The 22,376-nt window shown below is 51.6% G+C and overlaps 8 protein-coding genes across 8 annotated transcripts; 4 read left to right on the top strand and 4 right to left on the bottom strand.

Annotated features, from left to right (window-relative positions):
* Window positions 1–980: 980 nt before the first annotated feature.
* Window positions 981–1,266, top strand: BO87DRAFT_278641 (uncharacterized protein; the record flags this gene model as incomplete). The annotated part of the gene is made up of 3 exons (XM_025618925.1): window positions 981–1,050; window positions 1,095–1,117; window positions 1,180–1,266. Coding segments are annotated over 3 exons (180 nt in total), but the record flags the coding sequence as incomplete, so codon positions are not given.
* Window positions 1,267–4,131: 2,865 nt separating this feature from the next.
* BO87DRAFT_380621 (uncharacterized protein) lies at window positions 4,132–5,111 on the bottom strand. The gene is made up of 2 exons (XM_025624330.1): window positions 4,302–5,111; window positions 4,132–4,221 (listed from the first exon to the last, which is right to left on the bottom strand). The coding sequence occupies exon 1, from the start codon at window positions 4,632–4,634 to the stop codon at window positions 4,344–4,346; it is 291 nt and encodes a 96-aa protein (XP_025474882.1). The 5' UTR covers window positions 4,635–5,111; the 3' UTR covers window positions 4,132–4,221; window positions 4,302–4,343.
* On the top strand, window positions 4,997–7,065 carry BO87DRAFT_181778 (uncharacterized protein). Its single transcript, XM_025618414.1, has 4 exons — window positions 4,997–5,126; window positions 5,236–5,868; window positions 5,927–6,394; window positions 6,446–7,065. Exons 2-4 carry the CDS (start codon window positions 5,467–5,469, stop codon window positions 6,980–6,982), a joined length of 1,407 nt encoding a protein of 468 aa, XP_025474881.1. The 5' UTR covers window positions 4,997–5,126; window positions 5,236–5,466; the 3' UTR covers window positions 6,983–7,065.
* On the top strand, window positions 7,066–7,649 carry BO87DRAFT_181771 (uncharacterized protein). The gene has a single exon (XM_025618413.1). The coding sequence runs from the start codon at window positions 7,149–7,151 to the stop codon at window positions 7,476–7,478; it is 330 nt and encodes a 109-aa protein (XP_025474880.1). The 5' UTR covers window positions 7,066–7,148; the 3' UTR covers window positions 7,479–7,649.
* Window positions 7,650–10,696, bottom strand: BO87DRAFT_181818 (condensin subunit BRN1). The gene is made up of 3 exons (XM_025618415.1): window positions 10,525–10,696; window positions 9,884–10,460; window positions 7,650–9,824 (listed from the first exon to the last, which is right to left on the bottom strand). The coding sequence occupies exons 1-3, from the start codon at window positions 10,599–10,601 to the stop codon at window positions 7,821–7,823; spliced, it is 2,658 nt and encodes an 885-aa protein (XP_025474879.1). The 5' UTR covers window positions 10,602–10,696; the 3' UTR covers window positions 7,650–7,820.
* Window positions 10,697–11,308: 612 nt separating this feature from the next.
* Window positions 11,309–14,847, top strand: BO87DRAFT_344759 (sodium/calcium exchanger protein). Its single transcript, XM_025620836.1, has 2 exons — window positions 11,309–11,782; window positions 11,848–14,847. The coding sequence occupies exons 1-2, from the start codon at window positions 11,576–11,578 to the stop codon at window positions 14,602–14,604; spliced, it is 2,964 nt and encodes a 987-aa protein (XP_025474878.1). The 5' UTR covers window positions 11,309–11,575; the 3' UTR covers window positions 14,605–14,847.
* On the bottom strand, window positions 14,808–19,852 carry pan1 (actin cytoskeleton-regulatory complex protein PAN1). Its single transcript, XM_025624329.1, has 4 exons — window positions 19,077–19,852; window positions 16,966–19,023; window positions 16,349–16,891; window positions 14,808–16,280 (listed from the first exon to the last, which is right to left on the bottom strand). Exons 1-4 carry the CDS (start codon window positions 19,727–19,729, stop codon window positions 15,110–15,112), a joined length of 4,425 nt encoding a protein of 1,474 aa, XP_025474877.1. The 5' UTR covers window positions 19,730–19,852; the 3' UTR covers window positions 14,808–15,109.
* A 214-nt stretch (window positions 19,853–20,066) lies between these two features.
* On the bottom strand, window positions 20,067–21,897 carry BO87DRAFT_380617 (DNA-directed RNA polymerase II core subunit RPB11). The gene is made up of 5 exons (XM_025624328.1): window positions 21,826–21,897; window positions 21,501–21,765; window positions 20,858–20,916; window positions 20,682–20,791; window positions 20,067–20,559 (listed from the first exon to the last, which is right to left on the bottom strand). The coding sequence occupies exons 2-5, from the start codon at window positions 21,515–21,517 to the stop codon at window positions 20,356–20,358; spliced, it is 390 nt and encodes a 129-aa protein (XP_025474876.1). The 5' UTR covers window positions 21,518–21,765; window positions 21,826–21,897; the 3' UTR covers window positions 20,067–20,355.
* Between the last annotated feature and the right edge of the window lie 479 nt (window positions 21,898–22,376).

Genomic DNA, 22,376 nt, shown 5'->3' with positions numbered 1-22,376 from the left:
GAATAGTGTAGTTGATTAGTTAGTTCACTTTGGTTCGCAGTAGTAAGCAGGAGGTGAATAACTAGCAGCAGTAACAATACTAAATAAGTAAAGTACTGTGAAAGGTTGTAATGTTGGTTTCGGGTCGCCTAGGGAGCAGCCGCGGGGATCGTTCCTGATTGGGTCAGGCGGTCAAAGCGAAACAAACTTCCAGGTGGAAAGAAAAATAAGATTTCTATCAAAAAACAAGACTAGAGAGGAGGGAAAAAAAGAGGTATAGTCACAAAAATGAGGAGATATTCAGCGTGAGACCTAGATAAGTCTGATATAACTCAGCGTACACATACAGAGCGAGAGGGAAAGAGAGAGAGAGAAAGAGGAGGAGAGAAGAGCCGGAAGAAGAACACGAGGAAGGCAGAGTGGCGTGGAGAAGTGGCCCGTACCATTGATGACCAAGGTTACGGGCGGCTCTGCCGGGTGGACGCTGGTCAGGAAACCGGAAACTTTCCAACTTTCCCGTCCCATTTGAGGCGTTGCGTATTAATCACCGCCGCATGGGCTGAGCAAACTGAAAGCTTGCAGATAACTAGATACTCCTGTATGTAGTATGAAATAAAAGTAAATTCGCCCATTTGGGGCATCATTCTGAAGGTTACTACTACACAGCTACTGGATAGCTTAATGTGATGTTCTCCTCCATATTGAGGGTGACGATGCAGAACCTTTCCCCTCAGCATGGGCCTTTGGGGCTGAGTATACAAGATCTACGGAGTACATACTAGTGAACTACTCACTAGTAATTTACTACAGAGCACGGTGTACAGAGTGCCTGCCTTACCAGATACACTAAAGTTCTTAGTCTCGATAACTGAGAAGCAGCTTAATATAGAGGGTGCGTCTTGGCATTCATGGAGAGGCAAGATAGTAGTCCATTCTCATGATCCACATCCACGTATTCTACACTAATCATCTTGAGTTTTGTATAATTGCTTCATTCATGGATGTCGTGTAGGTTTAATAACCTGTCTCTATCAAACAATCACGGAATAAAAGGGGTTGCTGCCACTGTACGTAAGTAATGTCCAACTGTGGAGCATCGCCTACTCTTACTACAGACCATACTACTGCAGGTTACATAGTACGTTTGCGTCTATTGGTTGGCTTCAACAGACCCTACAGCTGAAAACTTGATTTCATTAGCTGACAAGCGACGCCTTGCCACAGTTATGGGACATTCCAGAGCCTGAAGAAATGAGCGTAAAGCACAAGACACAGCCATATGGTGGGTGGCTGAACCGGAGGATACAGACAAGGTCTGCCGACTCTCATTTATGCATGAAAAAGTGGGACGGAAAAAAAGAGTAAGAGGGACGGAGTGAGAGAGAAACACACACAGGAGACCAAAGGGAGACGAAAGCTGAAGGTGCCAATAGAGTACGGTGTTCTCCGTATGCAGGACAGTGGAACTACAGAAAAATTCGTCTACATTGGGCCACTGGGTTGGGAGGGCTATACTAGATTCAGGAGAGGCGGATGGAAAATGAGGCTGTGTGGCTAGGCTGAAACTTCATTGTGGCTGGCAGTCCAGCTGCGGAGAAAGCTGGTGGCTCTGGGCGCCTGACCAGTTGGAGCCAGTTTTCTAGAACCGAGTGGGGTGGTCACACGGTGGCTGTACAGGCCCACCGCCTGCCCGACATGCGCTTTGGGCCTCTTCTCATTTGTTCTCCACCCACCAACAGCTGCCATGTTTTATTCCTAATCATGTTACGACTACTTAATACAGAGTAAAGGAGTAGTACTTTGTGTCGTACTAACAATGCTGCTCACTACCCTTGTGACCCAGATTGGTACTACATAGGAAGTAGTCCTTCACTCATTACTTAGTACTCTACTCACTACTATTTCATGGTCTCTGCACGCCAAACTTACTAGGTCACCACGGTAAGCGAAGATGGCTTAGAATTCCAGCACCAATACATCACTAGTCGTTAGTACTTACTTTCCTTTTTTGCCTTTTCCTCAATATCGAGACATTCAGGGTCTTACAATATGTGAATTCAAAGCTAAGAAGAGGCCATACGCCTAATATCTGATCCTCCCTACTACTACTCCCGAGGCTGCGATCTCCGTCCGCAAGCTCCCTTATTGTCCCCCTTGCCGTTATGTCATTATCCAGCTTCTCGGAGTACTCCGGATCCCTTTGGTGTCCAAGCCTGATAGCCCCGAGTCATGGCATGCGTGTCTTCCAAACTTTGTCCACAACAACATAGTTCTGACAGTAGACCCCTTGAATTACGCGTGGGGTGTGAACTAACTTGAGGGTGCTATAACGAGTCGGTCGTTTTTTTTCCCGTTAGAAAACTCTTCTTGGCCCTCTGTATCATGGAAGGTGGATCAGTAGTAGGTGATCCAAAGCATTCGTCATGATATTCTTAGGCAACATCGAGCCAGATATGTCATGTGCTAATGGTCAAGGCATCCACGATGATGAAGAATATGTCCTATTTATACAATAGCAAAGTTGTACTATCAGTGGGATTTCAGGGTTGATAGTAAGACCCTGCTTACCTAGTACCTACGCACTGGTACTTGGCCATGTAGTTCAACAACTACCCGCCTGTGATGATAGTATGGGAGGATACACGGCAGATCCTTTAGTGATATCAGTCTCTGAATGTCATACGCTACATAGAACAGAACAATATACTAAGTGAATATTCAATAGATTTGCTCATTTATCTGTCGTGTCATGATGCACTCAGTTTGTTAGCAATGCAGCTACAGGCGGCTCATCCGGGGGCAATTGTTATCTGTATAACCGAGTTTCCTCTTACTTGGGTAGTAGCATATATATGACTTTCGGTTCACCTCAATAAATGATAGTTGATTTCGAGCCGTTTCCATCTCCCGGGAGAATAAGTCTAGGGTTCGTGTCTAATCATCGACTACTAACTCAACGACGTCGTCACCATTTTTTTGATCATCGCAATAAAGGGAGTATTCTTCATAGACCAGAGACCTGCAATATTTGATCTTTATTGAGAGCTCAGTTTGCTCGCTAATGCTAGCCATGATAAGAATTGCTTAGTTGACATTTGCATACCGGTGATTGAAATTTTACTATGTTTCATGCTGGTTTGATGAATAGGGCTCCCTCAGAAGATGTCTACAACTTATGATGAGGTCGGGGAGCGTAAGGCTTCTATTTGTGATGTGGCAAAACTGCAACATTTGTGTTGAGCGAGAATTGTCTTTTCCTTCATCCATGATTGTGCTTTTGATGAATTTGCGATGTTGGACCACAACTCGCCTATCGGAGTCCTCTATATTTCGGGTTGGAGAGACTTACGAGCACAGAAAATGCCACCCAACACTCGAGGGAAAGATGTTGGCATCTCATTTCCTGGGCAGGCCTAACTGTGAGCTTTTGTGAAAGTTTCGGGCGCGACCGAGAAGCAGGAATCGCAGGGCTGAACGTTGCGTTGATCTAGCTTGACTTTCCGACAGATAGCGTGTCCGCAGCTCTCAACCGTCAGGAGAGGGGGAAGAAATGACATGCAATTTGAGCTAGTGCTCACGAAAGGCAATGTGCACGACTATTGCCCCTTCCAGGTTCTCAAGGTTCGTGTCCCAACACATGCAGCCCCTGATGCTGGAGTACCAAATTCGTTGCCAAAGAGCACGAACGCTTGGATTTACGCCAGCTCATTGGTCTAGGCTGGAGGGAGAGGCCGATTCCTAGACTTCAATCTATACTGCTTCTGAGATATCACAGACACCCTAAGTCGGTTCGGTGCGCATACAGATAATACCCCTGTACCTGATCTGGTCGTGGATTGGGGATCACATCATTGAGTGCTCGCCTCCCTCGCTATTCGATGCAAGGTTCCATATCCTGGACGAGGAAATCATGGCCTGTGTTGGCACGTCAACATGGAAGAATTGCCATGGCACAGAAGAGGAGAAAAGCAGCCGGAAGAGTCCAGAGAAGAGGGCGCTTAAGCGCCGTGACGGGAATGGTGGATGTGATAACCAGTGCAGCTGGCCAGGGACTAGTAGCTCAACACGTGAGGGGACGAAGAGGGGGGAAAGGGAAGGAAAGGAAGGAAGGAAGGAAGGAAGGAAGGGAAGGGTCACCTTCACCCCATCCACTCCCAACCCGTCAATTTGGTTCTCTCAATCCTCACATTCTTCCCCTTCCCCCGATGTCACTCCCAGCGACTAAGTATGGATCAGGCCAGGGTGAGTGTTCATTCTGTTCCGCTGTCTTTCCGAAAGCACGCACAACCCTCCCATATCAACTGACTGATCCCTTCCTCCAGTACTAGTAGATAAACCCCTCATGGCTTTTTCTTCTTTTAGAGCTACTCGGAACCTGCAGCAGAAATCCTGCTGTTGACTCTCGCGGGCGTTGATGGCTGGCGGTTCTGCAACATCTGTGGTTGGCTGGGCCCCGAGACGATCAACAGTTGGCGCCGGGAAGAAGAAGCCAGACCGGCTGATTGACTCTCCTCATTCGCTGCACGGGTGACAGGCCGTGCATCTGGAGTGACAGCACGGGAACCTCCATGGCCTTTGCCCCGGCGTATCGCGACTTTCCCCACTGTGATAAGCCAGTCCAACTGCTCTAGTGGTGTTGCTCGATATCCAGTCATCGTGCTCCTCACCCCTGTCGTCCTCTACTCACACCCAAGACCATCTCTCGACCACCCAATCACTGGCTTCACTTTGATGTGCTGCATGTTGCCGGGCGCTTATTTTCCCCTTCACATACAGTCCATACAATCCAGCTCGCGATGTGCGCTCCCCCGCCTGGCGACGGATGGCGAGGCCAGGGCCCATCATTGATATTCAAATCGGTCATGCTGCCCAGAGATCGTCTTGCCCTCGCGGCTCCTTCATCTTCTTTTTCTTCTCTGACTCCAAACGTATCACTTCAGCCTTGCGCTGTGGCCCGCCCCTTGTTTCAACCTGTGCAGGATCCAAGAAGTGATCTCAAGTGAGGTGAAAAGCCAAGCAGTAGGCCATCGGTTCGTTCTCTTCCACGTTGATCTCTTACCCTATGTCTCCCAAGGTGAACAATGTCCAACTGATAGTCCTTCACAGTCAGGGCTTGCACGCTTGCCTCATCGTCGTCCTACATCTAGGTATGTGCCTTTTGAATATTCAGTTCACAGCTTATGGGGACATGATCCTACAAACTTTGCATTGGCTCTTTCTTTTGTCCTGCTTGGAAGCTAACTAGTGTGGCTTTAGGCTTGATGCTTGTGTAGCTGTGCTGTCACAAGTGCCTGCTGTACTCCACAGTTGGCAATCTACCGGGCGAAGGTTGAGAGCTGGTTCTCTTCACACCTTTCGAGTTCTCTGCAAGCCTCCTTTGCGCTCAGCGACTTTGCCTGCCTGCACCGCCCGACAATCACTATCGCTCCCCTCGGCCTTTAGAAGCAGTGTCGCCTGTGGCTCTTATCCAGTCACAAACCCGGGGTAATGGCGCTACCATCACAACCTGCTGTGACTACAGAGGAACGGAGCTCTTCCGAGTGGTCGAGTTCCTCGCTGAAGGGTGGTCGAACAGCTCGCTTCGCAGAAGCAACCATGATTCACTCCCCTTCTAGTCCCGGAGATAGCGGAAAGTCTCCTTTTGCCGACCCTCCCAGCAATTCGCAGACGCCCCCTGACGTGTCTGACCTCGGCTTCGGCTATGTAGCTGCGAGTGACCCTGCTAAGCATGCCTCGCATCACGATATTCCGGCCAATGACCAGAAGGGTGCTCTCAAGGTTCCAGGAACACCAGGCCGGACTTTGAATCCGTTGAGTCCAACGTTTCGAGAGGAATTTTTCGTGGAGAAGCAAGAAAAGATTACGGAAAAGGAAAACCAGAGAGACCTGGTAAGTGAATGCGAGTGTATTTGTTGACCTGCCTGGGTGCTTATCCAAGTTGCTATAGCGTATCAAGTTACGTGTTCGGGTAGCCAAGGTGTTCCTTCGTTTCATCAACCTTGGCTGCAGTATGATTGTCCTTACCATCCTGGGAACGACATTGACTGTCTTCAACGCGACGAAGTCACTGCCTGAGCGAAACACTTCCCCTCCTTGGGAATTTGGCACAAATCCTTGGCCACAATATCTGCTTCTAGCCGTTTCATGTCTCTCCTTGATTGCCTGCCTTGGTGTCTTCTGGGGCTACTGGAGAGGGGGACGCAGACGTGCACAGAAATATGCGGCTTATTACTCGCTCCTGTCGGTGTTCCTCTTCATCTTCCAACTAGTCATGTGGATTGTTGCCGCCGCAATCTTTGAACATTCGAAGGCTACTGGAGACGACAAAGACCTATGGGGCTGGGCTTGTGTCCATAACGAGAGAGAACAACTATTCAAAGACCAAATCGACTACGCACTCCTCTGTCGTCTGCAGGTAAGTCAGCTATCTAACCAGTACCTGCTACATGCTAACGAACATCTACAGGACTGGGGATTGGTCTGTGCCGTCATTGAAATCGTCCTTGAAGTCTTTGTCCTCGTAATCTACGGTGTCATTTTCTACCGCTTCTGGAGCAAGAGAAAGCTGGCCAGGTCGATGGACCGTCGAGACAGAGCACGGACAGACCTGTACATCGCTCAGCTCCGCCAGAACATGGACCCCAACACGCCCGGATTTCCCACCATGCCCAAGGCTCCCTTCGTGTCAACCTCGATTCCTCAAGACCAGTATTCTGCTGCTGAGAACGGACAGATGTGCACAACCCAGTTCGCCACTCCCCCGACTGATTTCAAAAAGCAGTCGGCGTTCCAGCTTCAGCCGCCCCCGATTAGGGTGCAGCAGGCATCTCCACAACCGGTGCAGAGTGAATTCCCACCGCCACCTGCACCGGCACCGGTTCCAAGCGCTCCTAACCAGCACATGGGTGCAGCACCCGGCGAACGAACCTATGAGTCTGTGCCCATTCCCGGTGCTTATGCCGGCCCTATGAGTCCTAGCTTTCCGCACGGAACCCACCAGTAAAATCCCTGACCGTTGCCTTGCTGGCTGGACATAAGTCTAGAAGAGAAAATAAGGAAAAGGATCATGTCTTTAAATACTGACACACCAGTCCAGCTTTCAAAGACTTGGCCCTCAAAGATTGCCTATAGCTCTTGTACTCTTTGATGATGATTGATCTGTTTTCGATATGACGTGGTCCCTCACCTGTTTCTGGACTACCTCACGGCCGTTTCCCCCCTATCTATTGATTACCCTTCACTTTCTATATAAGTGTCAGCTTTGTTGTTTAATTGTTTTTATACCAGTGATACACTCAACTACGTTGGTTTTTTGTCTAATCATTTCCTCTGTTTCCTTATGCCGTGGCCTATACAGGCATACAAGGCATGTAATTGCGGAATACGAATATTGGTTGGAGGTGGTTAATTATGGTGTTGTTGTTCTTGGTTGCGAACAGCCAGGATGGTGGGTTGTGTTAGTTGGACAAATAGTTAAGATCTTTTCAAGTAAAGAGTAACCGGATCTCTTCGTTATTATGTAAACAAGGGAGTGTCATGGCGTTCATGGCATATCCAGCAACGTATGAACATGTAAAATAAACACGAAACCATAACGTTAACCATCCCTGACATGTAGGTCTATCACCTACCCAAGTGGAACGCGAATAAGTTGAAAGAAACGCACACCACCCACCCAGCCACTAGAACTCCCTCCCAATAGCAACCAAAAGCCTATATCCAACCGGAAGAAAAATGAACATCCCTCGTATCGCATCGTTTGGCATTCCATACAAAGACCGTGACTGTACAATCATTCACGTCCGCACACGCAAAGGCAGAACTGTCACATGAGCTCTGGATTATATGGCTCCTTCTTCGAGAACGGCATTTGCATCCTTCGAAACGAAGATCTCCTCCAACTTACCGGCACCGACGCCGTCCGACCCATCATCGTTCCGTAAGACCAAGCCCTGCTCATTGGCCAAGTGAAGTAGACAAATGAACCCAAAGGAGGTGCTGATGTCGCGGAGTGTTTCTCGGGGATACACTGTCTTCAATGAGTTCATGATCTGGGTAAATCGAAGGCTCTCGTTTGCTTGTTTCTCGTCCTCGGGTCCATGGTCTGGGCTGGTATCCATCGGCTCCGGCTCCTGCTCCGGCTGCGCTTCAGCTTCAGCATCATGAGTTTCTGCTTCCTCAGAGGACTTTGTAGGGTCTTCAGCTGGGGGAGCAGGCTCGAAATGCGTAGTTGATATCAGCCGCTCACCCATGCCCTTCCACATCTCCACTTTCAGTCGCCGGACGTCCACCTTCTTGGCAACTCGTGCATATGCCACGTAGTCAGGTCGTGCCCTACGCGCGCCCTGCGTTACCAGCTGCGAGCCAAACCCACCACTGTTCTGCGTGGCCCCAGGGGCCGATCCCATCATATTGAGAAGGGCACTAAGACCTGTTGCACCGCCGGCCTCGCCCGCGGATGTGCCTGGAGGTCCATCAGCAGGAGGAGACAACATTTCCCTGGCATCTGCAAAGGGGAGGTTGTCGTCATCATCATCCAAGCCGAAGCCGTTGGGGAATGCCAGACCATCATCATCTGCAAAGAAGTTGGCATCATAAGCACCCTGAGCGCCTTCTTCGGACGCTGCAGCATCTTCCACCTTGTGATTAGCCCAGAATGCCTCGTCCATCTCGCCGTTACCTGCCGTCTGGTCTTGTCGTCGCTGAGTGAATTGCCGAGGACCTGTCAGCTTCTTTGAGCCCATCTTAGCCTTAGGTTTCAAGAACAGACGAAGTAGCTGGCGCGAATTGAAGTGTTTGTCATCCGGAAGTAGGTTGCGTCCTTTAGTCTTCCACTGCGTCTTGGGCAGGGATATGGTGGAGTTGGAACTGGCCGGAGTGTATATTATCTCAGCAATAGCCGGGTCCAAAGGAGCACCAAAATCGATTTCAAAGGGCTCCTTCTCCTTGCGCTGCTTTGGTGCCAGATTGGCATTCGTTGTGGCCGTTTGCTCCTTGATTCGCCGGATCTTCCAGTGCTCGGGGCCAGCCCAGTTCTTTTGCAGGGCGTTATCAAAATAGCTGAGGATGTTCTCATGGTCCCGGTTCTCTGGCTGGTGGCTGAGAGAGATAGTATATGGATCTTCATTGTCGAGCTCTTCACCATCAGCGTTCTCGTCACCTTCCCTATCGACGCGGTGCACCTTGAGCATTGGTTCAAGAGCAGCCTCACGTGCCCACGCCTCACCACCGTCACCAAAACCAGCATCGCCACCTAGGTCGAATCCGGCTAATGTAGCGTCGTCATCATCGAATCCCACGGCATTATCGTCATCGAGCATGATGCCCGATGCATCGTTGGGGTGCTGACTTTCCTCCTTGTCGTTACGCCAGTCTTCGGGGGCTTTCAGGAAGGGTATATCTAGCGAGCCGCTCGGATCACCGAGGTCGAAGTTCTTGAGTGATGGGCAGATATCCTGGGTCTCGAGGCGGTCCAGATCCGGAAAGAATTTGCTCGCCAGCGGAGCTATGTCGATTTTTGCGTTATCATCAAAGACATTATCCGCCGACTGGCTGGGGCCGGATGGGGAGCCTGGCTGCTGGGGTTCTTCTGACTCTTCCAAGTCTTGATTGGCATCCTCTGCATCCTTGGAGGTCTCCTCAGCGGCATCGTCACTGCTGTCAAACACGATGCGCCCTTGGCTATCTATTGATAGGTGGTTAAGGAGCAGGCCTTTAGCACCACCTTCATCAAAATCCGCCGAGGCTTTCTTAAACAGAGGATCAACTGAAAATTCCAGCTCAAACTTCTTCAGCTGGAGCGAAGCGAAGGAGGGGGCAAGGGTAGCTTCATGTGTCCGTTGTGCCTAAAAGTGCCAAGTTAGTTACCCTGAAGGATGTCTATATGTTTGATACGCCTACAAACCTTTCTTCGCGCCTTCCTGGCCGCACTTTCATCACCGTCCTCATCATCCTCGGCATCTTCGCCGTCTGCGCCAGCTTCGCGAGCCCTCTTATCCCGGCTATCCGCCAAACCACTGAGCAGCTTACCCGTCTCCGTTGCCACACTGTCTACTCTGCTTGTATAAATTTTCACACATCCATCCAAGGTGCAACTGGCCTTCTGGAAATTCACACCATCTCCTTCCTTGAGGAGAGACATGTCGTGGAAATAGTCGATCAAGGCAAAGTTCCAGGAGTTATTGGCGTTGATCTTGTTGTCGGTCGCCATCTTCATCCATTCTTCAAAGTTTGCCAAGATAGGCACGCGCTTCATTGGGGTGACTGCCCGACGGCGTCCGTCGACATCGCTGTCGCGACCCCGATGTCCCGATCCACGGGGCGTCGACGGGCTCATGTTGTTGAAGTCGTGACCGGTGTATCGTCGAGGGGGCATGGGGGTCTTCACGGCGGCCTTGATCTGATCCATCTGGCGATCATGTCGCGCCTGTCTGGCCTCCATACGGGCCGCCTTCTCGCCCATGTCATCATTGAGCGGGATCCTAGTGCGGTCAGCGCCATGGCTGCATTATAGGATGAGATGGGGTGCGATAGTATAGGACATACTTCATAGGTGAGTGCTTATGAGGGGTCGATGCGCCGCCGGTGGAGCGGCGATTTTGGGGTTTGGCGACGCGGGGCATTGTGAAGTAATCCCCTGGCCGTAGAGGGGGGAAAGAACGACGGTAACTGTAGCGACTTCCTCTTTGGTGACAAGGAGAATCAGATCAATATTTGATAGGAGGGGAAAGGTAAAGGAACAATATCGCGATATCAAGTTGAGCGTGCCCCGATCACCGCCTTTCCATGTGTCGCAAAAAGGAGAGGCAGAAAGTCACTCCAAGAAGAAGCCGAAGAAAGGAACTTGGAAGACAGGGAAACAATCAACATAAACATACGGCCGCGCGGCAGCAACCACCCGCGCACTTTCTTTGAGTGATCCACAATACATTACAGGACATTACATGCACTCGGTATCCGGTACGGTACCCGGTACCGTATAGATATTCCCTGTAGGTAACGGAAAGATACCAGAGTTATTACACAGTACATGCAGTATAGTTTGGTTGTTGAGTAGTTAGAGATAAGATAAATAAGAGATAGATGGACTTGAATCTAGACATAAAATGATCTTGTGTGAAACTTTCATGCAGTTGAATCATCTTTCATAATGGGTTTTATCTCAGTCCAAGCAAGCTGTACCCACTCAATTGATCGACTAAAATGGATCATCATCGGCATCTCAGCTCCTCTTCCTTTCCCACCGCCTTCCCGATCTAGCTTGATGTGCTTGCTTGGTCTCTCCGCTCTTCTGACATCAATTCCGTCACTTTCTCCAATCCATGTCTATCTATCGTCAAGTCTTAAAGAGTTTCCTCAAGTTTCTGGCAAACGGCCCAAATCTTAATCCCATTACCTCCCCCCTTGCTTACTCTCTTATCTTGGCTTTGATTGCTTCCCATTTTCTTCTCCTGCCCTCCCTTCTCCGATTTCCATCTCCATCCCTCCTCCCTCCAGGCTTCTCAAACCTAAACTAGCCAACTAGTTCATCCGGCCTTGTGACACTCTCCACCACCGCTTGCTTATCGCCCAGGATGCCGCAATCCGATCGTCCACCATGTCTCCTCTATTGATACCCAAGTTTCTTTCTCGACGTCCCGCTTCTCGGAAGCGTGGATATTCGGCCAGACCTTTTTGGGCGTGTTTACTTGCTTTCTCCCTCCTTGCTATTCTCAGCTGGGTTTCTGGTCGCCTGGCCGAGCCAACCGAGCGGGTCTCGGTTCACAATGTCGCTCAGCTTCGGAAGCGGGACAACGCGCTGGAGGTATGACAATTGAAACACCGTCTATCGAATTGGGGATTTGCTAAGCTTGCTGTGTTGATTGACAGTGTCGTCTCGTCCGTCAAGCCAAAGATCAATGTGCCTTCGTCCTATCGAACTGCGCCGATCACGAAGAGGGTCTCTTCTCCTACCTTCAATTCTACTACTGCACTGCGGCAAAGGCCAAGCCGATCGCTTTTATCATCATCGTCCTGTGGCTATCGCTTCTCTTTAGCACCATTGGCATTGCTGCCAGCGATTTTCTCTGTGTAGATCTAAGTACCCTAGCCAGTGTCCTCGGTTTGAGTGAAAGTCTCACGGGTGTCACTTTTCTTGCATTCGGAAATGGCAGTCCGGACGTGTTCTCCACCTTCGCCGCCATGCGTTCGAATAGTGGGAGTCTGGCCATTGGAGAGCTGCTCGGTGCGGCAAGCTTCATCACATCCGTCGTTGCTGGCTCAATGGCGCTGGTCCGCCCCTTCAGGGTCGCCCGGAGGAGTTTCGTTCGTGACGTCGGATTTTTTATCCTAGCAGTGGCCTTTAGTATGTTTCTTTTGGGCGACGGCCGCCTCCATGTCTGGGAATCAGCTATGATGGTGGCGCTCTATTGTTTCTATGTTGTATTGGTGGTGACGTGGCACTGGTATTTGACTCGACAGCGTCGCTCCTACGAGAGGAATCTAGCTGCTCGGTCACACTTTCACATCCCGGACAACCAAGAACTTGACATCGAAGAAGAGGAGGAAGATGACCCTGGCATCGCGTCGGAGGCTACAAGTCTCCTTCACGGCGAAGATTTCGACGCCCTTGAGAGATCCGGTGTTCCAGCCTGGCAAGAAGGGGAGGAGGACGATGAAACCCGTAATCGGTACCTTGCTGAGATCCGCGACAACATGCACGTTTATCGGCCCACTACAAGGAGGCGCAATACCTTAAATCCCATCAGGCCAAGTTTAGTGGGTGCTTTGGAGTTTCAGTCAGTCCTCTCTTCACTTCAACGATCGCGGAATATGCATCGCAACGAGTCGTTTGATCTCGAGCGATGCTCAGATGGTGAACGATCGCGCTCGCATTCGCGCCTGTCAGACAATGCCTCTGTTGTGTCTCATCCGCGTGCCAGTCGTCCCTCGCTGGGCGACCGCCTATCTCCCCATGGAGGCACCGGTTCAGCCCGCACTCGAGCGGTGTCTGCCAACGCTGCCGCAGATCTGAAACTAGACACAAGCATGTTCACTGTCAATACTCAGCAGCCGCTGCTCACTGTTCGTCGGCCTTCGGTGGAAACTCAATCGCCCTCAGAAACGACAGGCGCCGTAGCATCCGATCAGAGCCCAGGATCAACTCTCACCCCTCAATTGGCCGTCTCGCAAGCCCCCAGTACCGAGTCGAACACGCATCTCCAGAGCCCAAACCTCCTTGCGCCCCCTGGTGCTTTCCATTCGCCAACTTATCAAGTGTCGAGTTCTCGTCCTCGATCCCCGCTTCCGTTGTCGCCGCGCGGAACGACCCTCTCCCCGGGCCCAGCAAATGCTTTCCCGGAAAGCCCTACCAGCCCATTCCCACCTTTTCAAGATGTACCCAGTTTTCCATCCTCTGGGGCACCCAGCCTACGCCTTCCAGCCGCATCAAGTCCGACGGAGCGGTTGCAGATTCACGATAGCGCCTTCGATGTTGGGAGTAACCGGACGGCAACCCCGACATGGTGGCCGCACCTGCAACTCACTTCCCAGCCCATCCTTCCCACTTTATTCCCGACTTTGGCAGGCTGGAAATCCAAATCTTTCTGGGAGCGGCTCTTGGGAATTGTTGCTGCCCCCAGTGTATTGCTCCTGACAATTACCCTCCCAGTGGTTGAACCTATACAACCTGAGACGGGTGCAAACGCTGTTCCCGTCATAGTAACTTCGGCTGACGGCGACGGTGCACCATCACCTGCTGTGCGACTGCCGGAAGATAGTCCACTTCTTCGTGCGCTTGACCAAGAGTCCATTTCACGACGAAACACGGTTGATCAGAATGGCAAGCCAGAACCTATCCCGAGACATTCTCGTTTCGATTCCGAATTGCCGGCCATCCAGTCAAACATGGATTCCCCACCGCCACCTGCGAAAGAGTGGTGCCTTTGGCTAGTTTGGGTTCAACTCTTCGTGGGACCCTTCTTCGTGGCCTTGATGTATTGGACGACAGTTGATTCCGATTTAGATGTTGAGAATCTTCTCCTGCCGTCCATGGTCTCCCTTCTCTTCTCCTTGATATGCACAACCTGCCTGATGATCAGCACACGGCACGACCTCACTTCTCAGCCTCCAGGTGCCTGGCGGCCCGTTCTAGCATTTTTAGGCTTCATAGTCGCAATCTGCTGGATCGCAACCATCGCCACCGAGGTTGTCAGCCTTCTCAAGACCCTAGGCGTAATCTTGAACATCAGTGACTCTCTTCTCGGCCTGACTGTGTTTGCAGTGGGTAATTCCCTGGGCGACCTGGTAGCAGACATCACGGTAGCCCGCCTAGGATATCCCGTAATGGCGCTGAGCGCTTGTTTCGGAGGCCCCATGCTGAATATCCTCCTGGGTATTGGCCTAGGCGGGCTTTACATGACCGTGAACGCCAAACCAGAAGCCATCGCCGCCACGGGCGGATCGTACGAGATTGAAGTCTCCAAGGTCCTCGTCATCAGCGGTGCTACTCTACTCATCACCTTGATTGGTCTGCTGATCGTCGTCCCCTTGAACAAATGGAGGATGGACCAGAAGATTGGCTGGGGCCTGGTCGTTCTCTGGGTCATCAGTACGGTTGGCAATGTTCTCGCCGAGCTTCTATTCTGAGGGTCAGGCCTAAGCGTAAGTCAGAAAGAGCCCTTTCTTAACTACTTTCTTTGTAAGCGTTGTTTAGGGTCTATCATGACTGGCTCTTGCTTCGGTGTTGCGAGCGCTTCTTTTCTCTCTGTTGTTTTGATCTTCGCCAATCCATATCTATGGATATACTTGTGTGTACTCATTACACATACTGTACATATTTTATGTATATATTGGCATGTTCTGGTTTTACGAATACAGTGATCATCTGACACAAGACGCAACCTTGGCTATTGCCGTCTTCTTTAGTATGAAGTCCAGAATCAATACAGGCTGAAAGAAAAAAAATAAAAAAAAAAAGCAGAAAGCATCCGATGCTTTGAACTTGTAGATAAACAGAAAACCGACGAGAGAAGGATAAATAAATTTAATGAGCATGGTTCCTTCTCTGCTCTCCCTACAACCCATGACGAAGGTAGTTTCAGAGGAAAGCGCAAAAGTGTATCCAACAGGGTATGCGTGGGGACTTGAAGGCTCAGTCCAGAACACGCCCCGCGGAAGAGCTAATGCTGCGATCGTTGGTCTGGACCTTTCGAAGCCCCGTTCCCGCCTGGATCGACGCTAGCAAGGCACCTCTACCAGAGCCGCCCATGGGAGCAGCCGGGGGCGCAGGTGGCGGGGGAACGCCTGGAGGCGGCACTGGAGGCGCCATGGAGGGAGCCGGAGGCGGCGGGGGCGGTGCCGCAGCACTGGGGCTGGGCACTGCCGGGGCGGGGGCTGGCGGGGGCGGCGGGGGAGGAGGCACAGCAGCGGGGGCAGCGGGGGTTTCAGCTGCCTCAATCGGCGGTGCGGGGGTTGCTGGACTGTCCTGGACGGGAGTAGACGACTTTGAAGGAGTCTTGTCATCCATAGCACTCAGGGGCCGGGGAGGAGCCATGGTGCCGAACAAGATGCTTGCGAGTTGTTTCGCGCTACCACCACCCGGCCGTTCATCGTCATCATCAGAAGAGTCGTCAAACTCCGATCCAGCCGCCGACCAGTCATCATCCGCCTCGGGACGCACTCGAGACTTGCGCTCCAGTGGACCGGGCGCAGTAAAGGCAGGCTTGGAGCTCTCCTGCTGCTGTGCCAGCCGATGGAAAGGGTTGGTCGATTGAGACTCGGCTTTTGGAGCGGCAGGCTGAGGTGCAGGTGGTGGAGGCGGCACCTGGCTGTCGGACTGGCTGATTCTCTTGAAGTAAGGATTCTTGGACTCCGCTTCTGGGCTAAGACTGGTGGGCGCAGCGTGGCTACTAGTAGACTCAGCGGGACTGGTCACGACTTCTAGCTCTGGAGCTGGAACCGAAGGCGCAGGAGCTGGGGTGGGCACTGCAGTATCTGCGGCAGGAAGAACTTGACTCTGAGTCGGAGTACTGTCCTGCGGCGTGATGTTGATAGGGCCTTCTTCATCCGAGGAACTCTCATCCAAGCCCTCCAGCTCCAATTGAAGCTGACGCTCGCGTTCTTTGGCCATTTCAAGCTCAGCACGCTGGGTGGCGAGTCTCGCTTCCTGTTCTTTGGCCGCACGGGCTGCCTCTTCCTTGCGACGCTTCTCTTCCTGCTTCTTGATCTTCCCTTGTCGGACCTGTTCTTGCAGTGCGGCAAGACGGGCCTCCTGGGCCTCCTTCTCCTTCAGGAATTCTGCTTCGCGTTCTCTGGCGGCAGTCCTGGTAAAAGATGTTAGTTTGTGTAACGGCATCGACAATCAATAGTAGGGCTGGCAAGGGTTACATACTCTAGGCGGGCTGTCTCTTCTTCCTGCGCCTGCTGTTCCTCTCTAATAGCTTGTTCCCGTGTAGACTGCTCTATTTTAGCTGCTTCCTCCCTTGCCTTCTTTGCTTCGGCTTGGCCTGCACTGTCAGTCCGACCCTTCCGAGAAGGCGGTGCTGGAGGAGGCTTCTTTCCAGCCGGCTTAGCAGATTGCGCCGTAGGGCCACCCTGCTCTTCGGCCAGACGACGTTGTCGCTCTTGCTCCCGCTTAGCATCTTCTTCTTCTGCTCGCCTCAACCGCTCTTCACGTTCTTTTTTCTCGCGCTCCTGCCGTTGAAGCAGAGTTTCTCCTGCGTCACTGTGGGGCTTGAGCCCTGCAGCAGCCATCCGTTCAGCGATCCGCTTCTGCGCACGCTCCCTAGCAGCCGCAACACGGTCCTCATGCGTAGAGCCAGCTGATACGACTGAGCCGGTAGGCGTCGGGGAATGTTGCGAAGCAGCTGCGCCTCCCAGTGGCGACTCATCGTAGCGGGACCGCTGGCTTTGCGTATCTGCTGCTCTTTGTTGTCTGGTCAATGATTAGTTTATGCCCTCCTGTATGATAAAACTCGAATCTTCCAAGGAGAGAGTGAAGATACTTACTCTTCCTTGCGAACATGCGCGGTGCGGCTGCTACGCTTCAAATCGTAGATAAAGTCGCGAACCACATCTTCAACACCCAAGGCGTCCTCCCAGCGTCGCCGTTCATGCTCACGCGTCGAACTTTCACCACCATCCTTAAGACTGTCTTCCAGACTCCGCGCAAACTCTCTAACACTTTCCTCGACGTCGCGAGTCATGGTCTCGTTTCTCTCCCTTTCAGCTTTAACGGTAGCATTCTCGGCCTCGAGTCGGCGAGTTGCAGCTCCATCGTCGTCCTGGCTGGCGGGAACGGGCCTTCCGGCAAGTTCAGCGGCGCGGGCTTGCATTCTGGCACGGGCACGGGCTTTAATACGATCGGCTTCAGTGACTGTGCCCCCTGGGCCTGTACCCACGATAGAGGATGCACTGTTAGGATGTTCCTTTGCATCCTTCAGGCGGAATAATTCAAGTCTAACCTCCGCGATTTCCCGCTCAACACGCCTTACTTCTGATGCCACTTGCGGGACTTGATCCTCATAGGCCTGCAGCTGACGACGTAGCGACCTCCGTTCGGCCCCGGTATCAAGATTACGGAAGGAAGCATCAGGATGGGTGTCAATATCGTCCTGTACCCGTCGTATCCGGTCCATAAGACTCTCCGCTTCCCTGCGGTCTCGCCGATCTAGAGCATCATCCTCTTCCGCTTGATTTTCGTCTTGGAAATCCACCGCATCCAACATGATCTGGGCTTCACGAATCTTCTTCTTCAGCTGGTCCACGGACAGCTCTTCCTCGGAAGCCTGGGAAGCAGCAGGTGATGGCGTACGGCCATTGTTGCCAACTCGACGACGCGCGCTGGAGCGATACCCAGCAGCCGCCTCGTCGTTATTCTTGAATAGTGTAGCATCTTTCCGACCTACACCCGGAGACACTGCACCACCACGAAAGGAGTGCTCTTTCAGGTAGCTCACACCAGTCTTCTGTGGTTGCAAGAACGCGCCAGACGCCTTTCGGCTCTCTGCATCTTGAGAAAGCATGGACTTAATCGTGCCTATCGAATCGTTCAAATTCCTGGTGGATGGGGGAACAAGCTCCGGGGGCAGACGATTCGGGACTGGGTACCCGTTCAGTTTCCGGTAGATTAGATGCATTGCCACGGCAAACTCATCCATGTTCAGGCGTCCCCTGTTGTTTGGGTCGGCTAGCGTCCAAATGCGTTCCAGATCAGACCGGTTTAGACCACTTTGTCCCATAATTTCGATAGCAGTATCACCACCGATAAAGCCTTTGCGGAAACCATCCCAGGCTCGAAACAGATCGTCATAAATCTTCTTCTCTTCCTTGGTGATGGCCCAGGGAATATGAGCGTTTCCAGAAAGACCGACTGTAGTGAATCCACCTTCGCGGCCTGGCTGCGGCATCAGTTGCTGCTTGAGAGCTTCTATGTTAGGCAAGCCAGTTGCCGGCGCATTCACGAAGCCCCATTGCCCTGGAATTCCTGTAGGCTGCGCGGCCAGAGCCGATACTCCTCCAGTTTGAGCAGGACTCAAATTTGACCCGAAGCCGGTAGGCATTGGAGGCATTGGAGGACGAGGGCCGCTGTACCCAGTTGGCTGAGGATTGGTCATAAATCCAGTGGCTTGTGGCTGTAATTGCTGGGACTGTCCAGGAAAGCCAGTGGCTTGCGGGGCAAGGGCAGAGTTCTGGCCCGGAAAAGGGGATTGACTTTGTTGGAACCCCGTCGGCTGAGGGAAACCCGTGGGCTGCGCTGTGAGCTGTGTGAGAAGCTGCGCATTACTCGGCTGCTGTGGCTGTGGCTGCTGGGGGACGGGGGGAGCAGATTTATTTTCTAAGAGAGGTGTATCGAAATTTGGTACATTCGTTCTCACAGCGGGTTCCGGCTGAGTATCAGGGACTTTGAAGGAGATGATGTCCACCATGCTGGAGACTTCGTTCCTGATCTTCTCAGGGAGGGCGCTTGGCAGTTCTCTACCCGTGATTCTCAAGTTGCATAGGTACATAGCCAAGGCAAATTCGGGGAAGAAGAGCTGCCCAGACTTGGTAGAATCCGAGAGCACCCTGTAATAGTTAACACCTTCACTCCGATCTATAGGATGTAACCGGATACACACCAGATCTTGGACAGATCACTCCCATTCAGCTTTGACCGCAGAAGAAGCTCCTTTGCTTTATCACCACTCATTGTCTGATTATCTCCAACCGCAGACTTGAAGAGCTGCTCGAATTTTGCCTGGTCCTGCGCAGTGATGAAGGAGAGCCGAATGTTTGGTATCTTACTGGCAGACGCCTTAGGTGGCGGAGGCGGAGCCATGCCGGCAACATCTTGGAACGAATCCGCTATTTCCGACGAAGTCCGAGGCGCCTGACGAACAGGGAGGCCAGTGCTTGCGGGAACCTGGAACTGCGGAGGCTGCGACTGTGCGGGATAACCGGTGATCTGGGGCTGCTGAACCGGGGGCTGGAAGCCAGTTGGTTGCGATTGTGGTACTGCGCCCGGAAACCCTGTAAACTGAGGTTGGAGCTGACCAGCCGGGAACCCCGTGGCTTGAGGCTGCAGCTGAGAGGCCCCGAAACTGGACATTTGAGGGCCATAGCCAGTCGGCTGAGGCGCAAATCCACCCTGCTGTGGCGGTTGTTGTTGTTGTTGTTGTTGTTGATGTTGGCCAGGGGCAAATTGTTGCGAGTATGGAGACTGCTGCATGAAAGGCTGTCCCGGACGTGCGCTGTTGGCGCCGCCCAGGAAGGTGTTGGATGAAGAGTACATTACCGGAGTAAGGGTTGCATCAAAGACAGGACAAACATCAAAGACAGGCTAACGAAGAAGCGATTAACAATGCCGAGGAAGCAGAAAACCAAGCTGATGGCGCACAATGAGAAAGAGGAGAAGCATAGGAAGTGGCCAGGCAACGACGGAGAGGGGGGATCAGGAGCATCCATCCGATCAGGAGCAGTGACGCTGCCCTCAGTTACGTAATCAGGGACGCCCGCCGATGGGGGAGTCCGCGGAGCGGCGCACTAAGCTCCATCGGGTAGCTATCACGATGAGTCCAGAAGCTATCTACACTATCTACGCTACCCCAATGGGCAAACCAGACGGTTCTCTTCGATTTATGTTGCTACCAGTCCCAACTTTACAAGAAATGGGAACGAGACAGACGGGGGGACGAGTTGAATGAGTAACGGCTACGGCAGCAATTGACATTTTGTCCCGAGGCAGGTTGGAGCGAAAGGCTTGGTCCGACTGATCACTGGAAGCAAAGAGAACAAACATAGAATAAAGGGTATGACCAAGAAACAAAGACACGCATGACCAGCTGCGTATATCCGAAGCGAAAGCATGTATGTGACCGCTGACCCAGCTCTTCATGCTCTATCTCCACCTGTCGATGGCTAAACACCATCCTGGACGCCATTATGCTGCTGAGCGGTAGCCCCCACCATCTTACGGAGCTCATATTCCTTGGTAAATTCCCGGGAGAGAATACCCAGGTCCCGAACGAGCTCATGGCAGGCTGCGATTACCGCATCCTTGGGGGAGACATCGCCATCGGTCTGAACTCGAAGCTGGAAATTGGGAACAAGCGGATGGGGAACCTGTGACAGTTTCACGTCAGCCCTGACGCATACTAACTCAATAGATCTAAGAAAAGCAACAACTAGGAGCTTAAAGAGTGCCCGGAACTAGAGGCGAGTATATTTCACCATCGCAGACATACCTTGTACGCAGCGAAAAGAACATGGGAGCTTTGCAAGAGGCGAGAGCGGATCAAATTCCCCAATGTGTGATCTTCCTTGTTAAAGGTGAAGATCGCAGACGAAGGGATGCCTGGCATGAGAAGCCCATGTTAGCAATGAACGCAAGCCGTTTAGGTCCGAGGTTTAGATGACATACGAGTATCGATCTCCATCTCAACTTTGTTCTCGCCATTCGCAAGAACGAACGACTCGTATCTAGGTTTCATACTGCGTCAGTGGACTGAATGTAACGGACACTTCAAAAATGAAGGAAAGTAGAATCATCAAAGAAACCCCGAAGCGGACCTCGGCTGCTGGTCATGAGAAACGTTGATGGTGGACTGGCAGCGGACGCGAGATCCACCACTGCCATTCTTCAGGCGCGCATACACCATTTCCGCAGGCATGATGGACTCCATTCTGACAATGGATGTGTCCGGGGAAGATTCGTATATGACAGAAATGCTCAAGGGTGAAGACAACGCAAAGCACGAGATCGATCCATTCAATGAGAAATCCGAACAAAGGGGCATAAACATTGAAATGAACTGGGGCAAAAAGAGAGGGGCACAAGTAGAATCCAGAACATAGTCCGGCACCCTGGGGCAGTGAATAGAGTGGGAAGGCAAGAGCATGTGCCCGGTTGATAGCTCCGTCCACAATGAAACTTCACTGTCACACCATTCGCTCCAGTTAACAGCTCCTGAGCCTAGAACAAGCCAAAAGAGGAGGGAAAGCCAAGTGAAATAGAACATGCTACAATACAGATTGCGTATATGTAGAAAGAACGTTCCACCTACCGGTCTGGTGCGTTCATTTTGTAGTCTTGGTTATATCCAAAGGTGCGTATACCAAAAAAAAAAGTGAAATAGCTGGAAGGGATATTGAATAACTCGTGTTTTTGTTAGGCCTGTAAGTGGACGGCCACCAAGAAAGACGAGCAGAGTGCTGTAGAGGTGGAGCAGGGAATGAATCGGTGTATCCAAATAAATTTGAATACAACTAAGTGTGCAACTTCTAGCCTTTCACGTTGGCTTTGCCACTGTTTCCCTTGCTCAGTTGGACCTTTGAATCGAGTTAGTTATCTGAGCAACACGCGATTAGTATGAGATTTATTTAAATCACCTGATGGGGTAATTATGTATATATATGACTGGAAACTCCCGCCGTACTGTTGGGAAAATGATTCTGCAATGCTGGGATTGCAGAGTGGCTGGTCATGACAAGCTCCAGTAAGGTTGAAATCCCGTGATATTTATCACGTGATGGGCATTGTCCGAGTGGGCCAAGTGGACTGTGTTTGGTTACTAAGCTACTTTCACGCTGCACGACTTTTGACTCTAGCTGCTGCGCTGGATCCTGGGATAAACTACGCAATTATATGATATTTGAGCTAATGCTTCCCATCCGCATATGGGGAATCCGATCAGGTTATTTATTATATAGATATCAGCCACAGATATCGACTTTCTCAACCATAAATTGTAATGTTAATCGGCTACTACACATTGAGTATACAAGACAGAAAATGCATGCACAACTTGCTAAAGCAATCCAATTACAACCCTCATTGGGTTGGAAATCATCAATCCGTAAAAACGCCTGTCATGATCCCGCACCCTGCTTTAATAGTGATTAAGAAACTGGGAGATCAGGGAGAGAATACCCCTCGTATA

Source organism: Aspergillus neoniger (assembly GCF_003184625.1).
Source record: "Aspergillus neoniger CBS 115656 unplaced genomic scaffold BO87scaffold_49, whole genome shotgun sequence".
NCBI classification, from domain to species: domain Eukaryota; kingdom Fungi; phylum Ascomycota; class Eurotiomycetes; order Eurotiales; family Aspergillaceae; genus Aspergillus; species Aspergillus neoniger.
This window is presented reverse-complemented; position numbering and strand designations above follow the sequence as displayed.

Coding starts and splice junctions, on each gene's coding strand:
- BO87DRAFT_181778 (XM_025618414.1), top strand. CDS start 5,467: ATGGCGCTACCATCACAACCTGCTGTGACTACAGAGGAACGGAGCTCT. Junction 5,869..5,926: donor AGGAAAACCAGAGAGACCTG/GTAAGTGAATGC, acceptor AAGTTGCTATAG/CGTATCAAGTTACGTGTTCG. Junction 6,395..6,445: donor CACTCCTCTGTCGTCTGCAG/GTAAGTCAGCTA, acceptor GAACATCTACAG/GACTGGGGATTGGTCTGTGC.
- BO87DRAFT_380621 (XM_025624330.1), bottom strand. CDS start 4,634: ATGACTGGATATCGAGCAACACCACTAGAGCAGTTGGACTGGCTTATC.
- BO87DRAFT_344759 (XM_025620836.1), top strand. CDS start 11,576: ATGTCTCCTCTATTGATACCCAAGTTTCTTTCTCGACGTCCCGCTTCT. Junction 11,783..11,847: donor AGCGGGACAACGCGCTGGAG/GTATGACAATTG, acceptor GTTGATTGACAG/TGTCGTCTCGTCCGTCAAGC.
- BO87DRAFT_181818 (XM_025618415.1), bottom strand. CDS start 10,601: ATGCCCCGCGTCGCCAAACCCCAAAATCGCCGCTCCACCGGCGGCGCA. Junction 10,461..10,524: donor CATAAGCACTCACCTATGAA/GTATGTCCTATA, acceptor TGACCGCACTAG/GATCCCGCTCAATGATGACA. Junction 9,825..9,883: donor CCAGGAAGGCGCGAAGAAAG/GTTTGTAGGCGT, acceptor TGGCACTTTTAG/GCACAACGGACACATGAAGC.
- BO87DRAFT_181771 (XM_025618413.1), top strand. CDS start 7,149: ATGACGTGGTCCCTCACCTGTTTCTGGACTACCTCACGGCCGTTTCCC.
- pan1 (XM_025624329.1), bottom strand. CDS start 19,729: ATGTACTCTTCATCCAACACCTTCCTGGGCGGCGCCAACAGCGCACGT. Junction 19,024..19,076: donor AGTGATCTGTCCAAGATCTG/GTGTGTATCCGG, acceptor TAACTATTACAG/GGTGCTCTCGGATTCTACCA. Junction 16,281..16,348: donor GAAGAGACAGCCCGCCTAGA/GTATGTAACCCT, acceptor ATCTTTTACCAG/GACTGCCGCCAGAGAACGCG.
- BO87DRAFT_380617 (XM_025624328.1), bottom strand. Junction 20,792..20,857: donor TGAGATGGAGATCGATACTC/GTATGTCATCTA, acceptor TTCTCATGCCAG/GCATCCCTTCGTCTGCGATC. Junction 20,560..20,681: donor TTCTTTTCGCTGCGTACAAG/GTATGTCTGCGA, acceptor AAACTGTCACAG/GTTCCCCATCCGCTTGTTCC.